We start from the raw sequence: 11,769 nt of genomic DNA, 5'->3' as shown, positions 1-11,769 counted from the left end.
TGAGCCTCTCTCCCTCTCCTATCTGGGGTTCCTGCCAGCTGGGGCTACTCCAACCCAGCTCAATGTGCTACGATCAGGGACATGTGTGTAAATGTGGCACCTGGGAGCAATACTCAGGTGCAGTGTGTGCCGGAGTTTATTGTTTCGCACTAAATACACATGTAGATGTGCCCAGGATGGGTTTAAATGGCAGTAGTAAAAATGCCCGAACTCCCTTACATTGCAGTGGGGTAGGAGTGCTGCCTCTTACATTAGTACTCCTAGTTTTCCTACTGCTGGCCAAAGAAATACAAGATCTGCTCTTTCCTACAACCAAGCAGTAGCAGATAAAGCTTCCTTTGGTATTTGGAACAAACCCTGGATTTAGGATTCCCTTGTTAAGACATGCAAACAATAAGAATGAGCATGACAGACTGGTGAAGGTGGTGCTGGCTTTCCTGTACAATGTAACTACCTTCACACCAAAGAAGGATCCATTCCAAATGTCACAGGAGTTCAGTCACAGCAGGCTCCAAATCAAGGCAAAGCAACCTTCTTTTAAGGGCTAACCTGTCACCTTTACTTCTAAAGAAATTTATATTAATTTAAATGAGACTACTTAACATGTAGGGCGCACTTCCAAGGAAAGGAAGAGGGTGAAGTCCAGCTGTAAGCTATTAGGTTGCCAGCGAAGTATCCTTCAGGGGTCAGGTCCTACCTTGCTAGCTGTAGATAAGAGCATCACTTCATTTGTGCTGTCACTAGGCTGGTGGGGCAGAGGGGAATGGGACTGCGGAAAATGACCTAAACAGAAAATCTTGGGGTGGAAAAGCTATTGGTTTAGAACTCATGCATTTTGGTTGTAAAAATGTTTGGTAGAGGCCCTGCACACTTCAGATTCATTGATTCCAGCAACCATGCATGGGAAATTTTGACCTGAGACAGCTCTGTTGCTGAACAATCCCTGAAAAGAAATTTCAAGTCATTTTTGCCTCTTTGACATGGAACATTCAAATACGGCTGTTTGTTAAAGTGGTGGTGGCTCCTAATTGCAAAACTTCTCCCTATATCCTGCCTGGATAAAGCCCGTAATTTTAAGATTAGATAAAACACTCGACCCAGTCAGGATGATAGCATTTTCTTCTCTTATCAACAGCAGCAATCACTGGGCTTTTATTATACTGGCATAATTAGGTATTTAAAAAGACAGTGACTTGAACCATGGCTGAATATTTTCCAGTACCTTGTGCTCCTACAACTTGTGACATGAAATAAACTGTGGCAGAAAAAAATGCCTTCATGATTGCTGATGCTTTCAAGAGGTTGACATCATTTCAAAGAGTTTTCCAAAGAAAATTTAAAATGACATACACACACACACACAACAGGGAACAGTTTTGCCAATTTTATTTAACCAATAAAATTCCTACTGATAACAATGAAAGAAATTTCAGCAAGTATAAATGCGATAAAGTTTTTAAACAAACCCCATTGTTTCGTACCTATAAATAGAATTTTCAAAACTTCATAAAAAGTGCAGATTTATGAATTGCTGTTAACATGTTAATACACACAATTCCTTTATTTAAAAAATGCATGTCTCTCTTAACTCACTAAAAGTTCCTTCTGCATCTGTTCAGAGAAATTCAAGTCGGGTAACTAAAACCTACGAAAGTCACAAAAATGGATCCAGCTAGGTCAGTTTATCCAAAATCAGCAACACAGAAGAAAAAAAAAAAAGTTATACTGAAAGCTCTTGTAGAATCCCACCATAAACTCCCAAGAGCTGATTCATCTCACAGGCAGACCATTGGCAAAAGATATGACCACATAAGATCAAACTTGGGACGCCACTTAAATCGCAGCCCAAGGGACAAAGTGGCAGTAAGGTGCCCACTTATGCCCTTAAGTTGGCTACCCACTGCACAGGTAGCCGCACAAGCAGGAAAGCAGGATTGTAGAAGAAATGCTATGCTTCCCCCACCACATGTAAATAGGGATAGAGCTGAAGCTTAAGTATCTTTTTCTATTCCCTCTCTTCAACATGCCTGCATAGCTGCGCTAGTACATACCAGAGAGCACAGGCTCACGCTGCAAGATATAAACCTGTCACAATTTACTCTCTCCATGGAGCAACAGAAAGCAAGGGAAGGGGGATAGTGATCTGGAAACAATCCCCTGCCTGGGTTGCTCAACAAAAATGTGCTGTCCCTTACTCCAGGCAGATTGTTACATCACAATTTAGCCTTAATTAGGATTAGACCCAAAACCATCTTTGGAGACATCATATCAACTGAGAGGAAATGCCACTATTTACCTGTGCTAAACAGGGTTCTTGAATGTCAAATCAAAAGTGATGCAGCTATTTTCATACCCCAAAGAAATATGAAAGGAGTCTTGCAAACTCCATTAACTTCAGCAGCTCATCTTGGGGGAAACTCTCCCTATAGGGGACCAGGACAAGCCAATGCAATGCATATCCCCTCTCAACTTTATTTTGAGGGTAATACAGAAAGTTCTGCTTGCACTGACACTGTATTGGCCCTTTGCCCAGGGATATGCCTTACCTTAAATGAATAGCATATTTGCTGATCGAGGGGGTTAAGATATGATGTAAACCATAGCTTTTCAAGGTATTTAGAATAATGTCTGAGCAAATGGACAGTAGTCACTTTGTGTAGACTAAGCATCTCATTAGATTTCTTCATTCAGAGGAAGGGCTTAATTCATCCACATTTATAAATAGAGATTTCATACACTGCCATTATTCCAACCATCTACTTCCCATATATACAGTGGTATTTTAAATCTACAGTAGGGTCTGTTTAGCAAGAGCAGTTAAAGTGGCTATATTTATCAAGTTTGCTACTTTATGAATTAAAAACTATAAATACAGAGACTCTCACACATGGGACATTTGTAACTTGTGTGAATCCTAAACTGCATCAAATCTGTTAAAAAGCTTATTCTACTTACAACTTTACGTAGTACAAGAGAGACCAATAAGTGGCAGTCATGTAAGATCACTGTCTGCCTCACAATAACCCACAGTCACGTGCTTCATAAAAATCAAAATGTTACAGTAACAAAGCACAGGACTGCAAAGATATATCACAGCTTTTGATTAAAATGGGTAAAAGTACCAACGAACACAAAGAGAACAGGTGTTAATACTGATGAATTAAAGAAAAAAGATCCAACGGACATTCACAGCATGCTACATATATCGCTCAACTTAAAAAAAAGATAAAAAAGGATAATACGATATTGAACAAAACAAAATAGAGGTGGCAGTCTGATTTTGAATTGTCTCAGACATAAAGACATATACATTCATTACAGAGCTGTCCAGCAAAATGACAGGGTATGAGTGAGAGATTTCAAGTTAAAATCTTATCTTTTACATTAGAGTTTATATCCAGTTCTGCCTTGATCAAGAAAATATTTTGTGGCTTTATGAGTTTTATTAAAGTCTTAAGACTGCAGCCAAAGTTTATCAGACATATTCTTTACCTTAAGGAGGTTTAAGTGGGCATAAATCCTTTCAACATTACTATACTTTTCTTAACAACCATGCAATATATACTCATTGATCTGGTTCACTGGTGAAGGTAATGGAGGGAAAGGCTGTATTTCAATTTTGGTGGCACAACTTAAGCATGAAGAGGCACTATGAGAAACTGCATGGCAAATTTTTAGTTTATAATATATTGGAATAAATTTGGTATCATCATTTCTAAATTCCTAGAGATGAACAAGCAATCCATGTTCCTTAAAACGTTGCCTTCAAAAGTTTATTATAAAAGCTGGAAAAAAAATTCAAACTGCAGTCTGTTTACACTTTCAAAAATGAAAGGCTGCCCCACCTCAACTTTGTGTAGAATGATACATTGGGGAAAAATATATCTTAATTATTCCAACACAGGGCAACTGAAACATATACCTTCTATAAAGTCTCATCAGTATTCTTGGAAAAGAGGTTTTATATTTCCCTTATGTGCATAAGTACAGAAGTACTTTGAATACACTTAGTGATACTTCATTTTATGAAACAAACACACCAATTCCCTTCCTGAGATTACTGCTGCTACTTAAAAAAGCCTGTTTTACATCCTCTGAGCAAAGGTAAATGTCTGTTGGCATTTGCATGGGAATGTCCACATTTATCTCTTAGTTTCTTAAAGACCAAATCTGACTGCTATAGACAGAATTCCTTCAATAAGTCTAAGCTTTAATAAATGTGTACAGCTGAGTACAAATTTTTGAAATACTAGACCAACCAAGTCCACCCTTTCATGGACAGAACTCCAGAAGTTGATGGGAGGTTTGCCCAAGAAAGGACTTATATAATTGGGTTGAGAGAATATATACTATTGGATGTATTTATTTATTTGTAATCCAAGGTCAGAATGTGACCCCCCCCCGGAATAACTTGTATGGGTCCTTCACAAGTAGGCTTGTTAGACTTCAATGCAAGACTAGCAATATTTGAGCCTGAAATGGTGATCAGAAAGGCACAAGCACACTCTTAGTGGCAGAGAGGATGACTATTTAAAAACCAAAACTCAATAATAAACTTTTGAAAAAGGGATTTAATTTTCCTGGCCAGAAATAAATGTAATAAGTGAATTCAGTGTTCCTGAAAAGGAGGAACAGCACAAGATTAAGCAATAGAACTCTAAGGAACTTCCTGGTGGCAGCGTGGGAACTCAATGCTATACAGAAAGCTTTGGTCTGAATGCTTCTGCCTGAAGGATAATTTAAGGTTTGACAGGTGGAAAAGCATGATTAGGAACTTGTCTAGGGAGCACTTGTTGCTGGGTGGGGAGAACTTTTGAAAGGGCTAGTCACTGGGACGTCGGGCCCGAAGCCCTAGGTGAAGAACAGAACTAGTCAACAACTGGAAAGGAGATGGGGGCAGTGGATTTGCAGAAGTTAACTGCATGGCCAAGTATATTTGTGCCAAGGGTTAAACTACCATAGGAAATGCTGTTCAGCTGATGCCTCTGTCCTAACCTGGAACACCTCATCTCTTCTTGGCCTGTCTCCCATGGCCAGGGATGATGGGATTTTATGATGTGTACAGATTGCCAAAATCTTTTTCACTTGGAAATTTTTTCCCCTGGAAATATGTATTTTATTTAAAACCTTCCCGAAGATAGGCAGATAGAGGCTACAGCATGGAAGAGCTGGCTTTCCCTTGCCTAGTTTAAAGCTCAAATTATAGAACAAATCCCTGGCATTTTTAGCCAGCTTTTGTGGCGAGCAGCATTTGCATGTCATGAGTAGAGAGTTATTGGTCTGGATCAGCCATGGGTAGGTTTCATTTTTTCCAGTTTAATCCATTTTTCCTTCTTGTGAAGGTCACCTCTATGTCCTATGATTGAAGACTCAGGAAGTCAACAGATCTTGGATCAGCTCTCACAGGCCATAATCACAATCCTACCACAGGCCATACATCCAGCAACTTCAGGCTTAGTGCATAGCTGCTGCAGAATTTAGCCTCATAAAGTCTATTCTAGTCAGCCTAAGCACATTCATTAAATGCATATTTTTATGAACATTCATAGACGTGCAAGATGATGTCAAGATACTACTTTAAAAACAACAACATTTTAGGTTAACTGCCTTCAGAAAATCTTTTATAAATCTACATTAAACACACAAGGAAACTTATTTCATCAATAAACTGGTGCAAGTCACACTTTTTACTGCAAATTATTCTTTTAATCTCCATGGAGAATAATTTAGATGATTAAGAACCTTTAAAAAAAGGCTGAAAAATGAAGATAGGCACCTAGGCTAAGTACAGACAGTCAAAAAGCCCAAGGCTGAATCTTTAAGTCTGAGTTTCTCCGAACTGTGTAGATTGAACTAATAAAGTGAACCGATGTTCACTTTTGAAACCAGAGGCAGCCAAGCCCATGCAGTGGTCCACACCAGAAGCTGGGGGTGCTACAGCACGCTTCCCAGCCTGCCAGCCGTGGCAGAGGACACCCAAAGGAAGCCCAGCGAGGCTCATCCTTGATTGGCTGCCCAGCGCACGCCCCCAAACCCTGGCTGTCTCCCCCAAGGGAAAACAGCCCCTCCAGCCTGGGGAAAGCTGGATCCTTGAGCCTCAGCAGGGGTTCCCCACTCCCAGCAGGGATACATTCCCCAACTTTGCCCCCAAGCCCTTCAGAAACCAGAGCAGCTGGTGAGGGGGGCAGGCCTAAGGGATCCTAGCTGGCTCTCTGGGCTACAAGGGGGTGAAAAACCCTGGGGAGGGAGCTTCCCTCCCATCCTATGCCTTGCGGGTGTCCAGCACTAGGCCAGGTGGGTGCACTCCCCTGCCCCCTTGCTCCCTCCCTGCAGGCTGCAGGGGTGGGGTATGAAAAGCCCAGTGGAGGGGGCTTTCCCCCAGTGCCCCCAGCGCTGTGCAGACCCCAGCTGGGGGTCCCACACAGTGGGTGAATTCTCCCTCCCATCCAAGACGAGGATTGCTGGCAGGAGCAGGGTGAGGTTAAGGCAATTCCAGCCCAACTCAAAGAGTCTGGGGTGGAGGCGGAGGCATAAGCCCCATGGAGTGCTGTGCAGACCCAGGCTAGAGGGTTCTGGGGTTCATTCCCTTACCCCCATCCCACTGTGTTGATGGGCACAGTCAGAGGCTAGGGAGAAGAGGCTTTACCGCCTGAGCTGTGACAGCAGGAGTGAGGCCAGTCCTGCTTTGCTGGAGCAGACAGCACAGCCCAGGGCTGCAAAGCTTCCTGGGATGCTGGGGGGCTGTAAGTTAACTTGAATTGGGAGGGGATCTGGGACAGAAGTTCCATAAACCTGTTTGCCCTAAATCAGTTAAGCCTGATACTACATGAATCCAAGTTTCCCTGAAACTGGATTTGTCCATTTTGAAAGCAGCTTATGTGCACTGAACTTCTGTTCTGTTACAGGTCTAAACCAGTGTCTGATCACTTAAACTGGTTTATGTATAACTTCTATCCCTAGCCCTAGAGCAGGCTTGTCCAACATGCGGCCCTCCAAGCTGTTTTCTGAGGCCTAAGGTGCTGTGATGGGAAATGAAAGTAAGCACTGTACTTTCATTTTGGGGGGGGGGGGGGGGGGTGATGTGATACCACTTCCTGTGAGGTCTTTGAATATGGCTCGCTGGCCCACTGGGTGATAAAAAGTTCATGATCTGGCCCCACATTCAAAAAGGTTGGACACGCCTGCCCTAGAGGGATTTTTCAAAGCACACTGGTACTTAATTGCAACTGAAGTCAACAAAAATCCATGGAGGTCCTTGCTTGCATCTTTAGGCACCTAAATACCTTTGAAATACTTGTCCTTTTTCTTTCTCCATTTAAACAATTTAAAAGAAAATCTCACTTCCTCCCCTACCCCCTTTGGCTTATAGTTTTTAAGTAGCCCAAAATACATAATTTTTTAGATTTGCTATATATTTCTAAGTCTCCTGCTGCTACAACATTTTGCAGAGTAAAAGCTGATGGGGACACTTCTGCAATTTTAAAAATGTGAGCATGATTCTCTCTGATTTTTATGCTGGTTCTGTGTACACTCTAACTGCAGAATCTGTCTTCTTGTCTGATTTCAGTGAACTTTGGAAAAATTTCAAAAATCAGTTCCTGTGGGGCTCTACAACAGTTTCAACAGCCTGCTGTTAGCATCAATCCTGTCTTATTTAGATTAAAATGGGCTCTGCTGTTGCATGACTATAATCCCATGATGTTCAACTGCCAGTTTTATATTTCACAGAATACTGAGCTAATGCAAATACCTTTTCCAATTTGTAATTTTCCACTTGCCTTCCTTATAGAAAAACAAATTTAAAAAAGCAATAAAGCACATTCTGTACTTGTTCTTCAGCAGAAAAGGAGACAATACATTTTAGTTTTATCTTAGTGAAGACTGAGACTTGGTGACTAATATTAATCCTGGTAAACAAAGCCCATCAAGGGACAGCAAAGAGACAGTATCTGAGCCTATACCTCCAAGAATTATTAAGGTACATTTTTGACAATGGAAGTTAATAAGCAATGAAGTTTGAGGATTCACATTCACACATGCTTTTGTTTCCTCAACAAAACATTTGCACATTTAAATTTGGCACAATGTGAGCCTAAAGTGTAGGTAAAGTATACGGTATAATCGTATAACTTTAACAAACATCTATAATTTTAAAAATATCACATTTTGAGTATAAAAGCTAGGCTATAAATCATTACATAGTAAATGCTATACTCTGAAAAACACCACCTGGAAAACAGCTTTGTAACTTTCAAGTTTGCATTTTATATAGAAAAAGTTACAGCAAACTAGTTGTAAAATGACACTTCCTAACTTGGAATGTGACATGGGCCATATCTGATTAAATATGGCGCCTTTTAAAATCAAGTTTATTTCTTCACTATTATTGATTCACTAGTACTTTGATGGAAAAAAAAATCAATTCACTTATAGTTTATATATTTCCAAGTCTAATCACATAAATTGCTGAGAAGGCATTTCAGCTGGAAAGGTAAAGGAAATTCTATAGGGAAAATCTAAAGCAAAGGCACTAACGTTTTCACAATTAAAACTCAAAGCTACTCTAAAACCCTTGCATTTTTGAAGAGAAACTAAGTGGTTGTTACCTAAATCTAGTTTCACCTTCTTTCCAAAAGTTCAACTGTGCTTTGAGAACTATCTGGCTTCTTATATCAGAGGAGTTTAATTTAGTATTACTATACAGATTCCATCACTAAAAGGTCAAACTACTAATTGAAAGAACATCTCTTAGAAGAGAGAATATTTCCAAGCATAAAACCATTAGGTACAGCCACTAGAGTAAAGAAAAAAAAAAAAGGATTATAAATTAGAAAGAAGTAAAATCTAAGTGTATACATATGAGCCTCTCAACACTTCTGAATAGTCTTTGTAGTTAGCTAAACAAGATAAATACATTTTATGGTTTATGCAATGTTTCCTACAGAAGGGATTCTGATGTACAATTTGTTGGATAGTCCTTAAATAACCAACCCTAACTTGAAAATTTTTACTAAATTTCTCCCTCACAAGGTTTTTCATGCAAATAGTCTGCAGTCCAAAAGTGCAGAAACAATGTATAAAGTGTACAATCATTTACTTTTCCAATCTGGAACAGACAGCTAAAGCAAAAAACCCAATATGTGATGTCATAGCAAGTTATTAGAAAATGAAAGGAGACAGGAAACTAGCTTTAATAGCATAATGGTCCATGATTTTTTTTTTTTCAAATGAAAAATGTTAAAAATGACTAGTCAAACTAAAAACCTATTCTGCAGTCTTCAATGGAAATTTTTTTCCTATATCGTCTTTTACAATTCAATGCAACTTTAAATAACCTGTTAATTTTATGCATGTAATGCATGTAAAAGCAAAATAAAGTCACCCTCAGAGTTAAAAAAAAAAAAAAAAAGAAAGAAAAAAAAGGAAACACTTCCTCCTGCTGCCGCGCCCCCCCCCCAAAAAAAAAAAAAAAAAAAAAAAAGATTTAGCAGTGACAATTGTTTCCTACTGGGTAAATTTATGCATCTCTTTAGGCACTTCACTGGTCATTAAACATAATACAAAGTAAAGCTATAAACACTGAAATTTTGTGCTCTTAAAATTAATCTAGTCAAGCAACAAAATAATGCAGAAATGTGACATTTTTGGCAGCTTACTTCTTCCCTTCCCCAAAATTACCAGTTGTCCAAATTGGCTTTATTTGTGGGGTGCTTTGGCATCTAAATATCAGATTGCTTCAAGCTGTACAAGCTGGAGCAAAAATGCTAAGCCTCAGACCATAAAGGAATTTGGTTTTAAACATTTCTTTATGGCTGTTCAAAGAAAGGACACTTTAGTAGTGATGTAACAGGGAAAAGCTTGCTTTCTTTTTAAATATTGCACTTTTCTTTTGTTCACTCACATTAATGCATAGAAACACAATTTTTTAACTTGAATATTAACACATTCACACTATGAAAGAAATTATGGGTAATAAATTTCTATACATCCAATAGGAAAAGAAAACAACTATGTTAGCCTTCCTTTGCTTTCCTTACTTTAAAAAAAGGACTGGACAAAGGAGAGCGCAAATACAAATTTTTGGTCAGTCTGTGTATTAAGTGTGCAGGTGCCAACTAAGGGAATTGCAAGCAATGTTATGATGAGAACAGATAATGTAAAGAATTTGACAGAGGGTGACAGTAAGAAGATTGCTATGCATGATTGGAACATAATATGTACAGCTAAAATTAAATTGTGAAACCTCTTTTTTGGAAAGAGGAAAGAAGATAGCTGAACTTTGCATTTCAGTAGCATGCTGTGGAATTTATCATGATTAATTTCACATTAAGAGTATGGACAACGTTTGAATCACATTTCACATCACCTTCAACTGTTGTAGTAAGAACAGTGCCTGATAAACAGTTTCCAGGAGACAACCAAGAATCCAGTGGGCAATTCATTTAACACAGCGCATGCTTCTCTCTACTAGATTTATGACACAGTATTAAGATTTTTCAGAACATTCAAAAAAGATCCATTGCTGGATTCCATTAATCTGAAAACTGATTGCTTGAAACAAAAAAATCAAGATGCAAGTGCTTTGTTTCTGTGAGCAAAACAAAGCACTGAAGTAAAACAACCGGTTTTCAGGATTTTGACCAGTGTCCAGAAATCCAACCAGAAAAAAAAAAAATGTAGGACTAGTGCTCCTCAGTGTTATTTTTGCTATCATTAGTAATGTTAAGCATCAAGAAAATAAAAACACGTCATTGCACATTACAGCCGCCAAAAACACGGCTAAACTTTGACACTAGAGAATTGAATAACCTGATGCTACATCACAAACAGCGTCTGGTGTGTATCTATTTCAAAAGGTCTTTACATATTGTTAAGTATTTCTCGGCCCTCTCCCTATGAATGCTTCAGGTCAGATGACGAGTTATGGCACGAAGGGCATATAGAAGTTCTGCTTGCATGCGCGCTTCCATTAATAGCAGATTTACGTGGACCTGTTTTAAAAAAAATGAAAGTTAAATATATTTACTTGGCTTTACATTTCTCAAGCAGTATTTATTCAACACTATTTAATTGCCCAATTGCTTCAGATTTATGCCTGAAAAAGTAACGGCTACATTCCTGCAGCCTACACAACTGAAGGGCTACCAGGTCCTGTCCAGATATCTAGTATGTCAATTTTGTTTGACATTCTGGGGTCCCAGGTAACTGGTCATAATCACAACTTTTAGTAGTCTTCCATCTGACTTAACAGAAGCAACAGCAAATTAACATTGTACAGCAATGATGATCATGACAGAAAACCTTTTCACCATGACGTGGAAGACTACATTTCTGTTGCTTCCAGGTAGTCTGATGTAACAAATCCACATGTAACATACCATAAGATATAGGAACAGCAGTCAAATCGGTTACTAAAAGCGCAATTAGGAAACTAATGCAAGGAAAACTGAGCCAGGTAAAAAAAAAAAAAAGTAAAAAAGGGTATCTACCTAACCAAAAATGTATACATCAGTACCTAAGCCCCTAGTGTCAAGGCCAGGCTATGCAAGTGCCTTGGAAAGGTGAAGCACAACCCAACATTATGCAGGGGCATCTGTGCAAAAACCACTTACCTTGCAGGTACCCTGCAGTTCCTAGGCACCCCCTTATATACTATGGCCCTCATCCATGTACTGACCAGCTTGGCTTTTCTTGAGATGAGATCATAGCACTTAAAGGAAGACCAAATAGCGGCTTTATCCTAGTTTGCTACTGGACCTCAGGAAAGCT

At 39.2% G+C, this 11,769-nt stretch overlaps 1 protein-coding gene across 2 annotated transcripts in view; it reads right to left on the bottom strand.

Annotated features, from left to right (window-relative positions):
* Positions 1 to 1,369: 1,369 nt before the first annotated feature.
* SESN3 (sestrin 3) overlaps positions 1,370 to 11,769 on the bottom strand; it is a 66,565-nt gene continuing 56,165 nt past the window's right edge. For both annotated transcript variants that reach the window (XM_059721145.1, XM_006259421.4), the window contains one exon: positions 1,370 to 10,991. In XM_059721145.1, coding sequence (XP_059577128.1) covers positions 10,905 to 10,991 — 87 coding nt within the window. In that variant the 3' untranslated portion in view covers positions 1,370 to 10,904. The remainder of the gene's footprint in view (positions 10,992 to 11,769) is intronic.

This window comes from Alligator mississippiensis, chromosome 1 (assembly GCF_030867095.1).
Source record: "Alligator mississippiensis isolate rAllMis1 chromosome 1, rAllMis1, whole genome shotgun sequence".
Classification (NCBI taxonomy): domain Eukaryota; kingdom Metazoa; phylum Chordata; order Crocodylia; family Alligatoridae; genus Alligator; species Alligator mississippiensis.
This window is presented reverse-complemented; position numbering and strand designations above follow the sequence as displayed.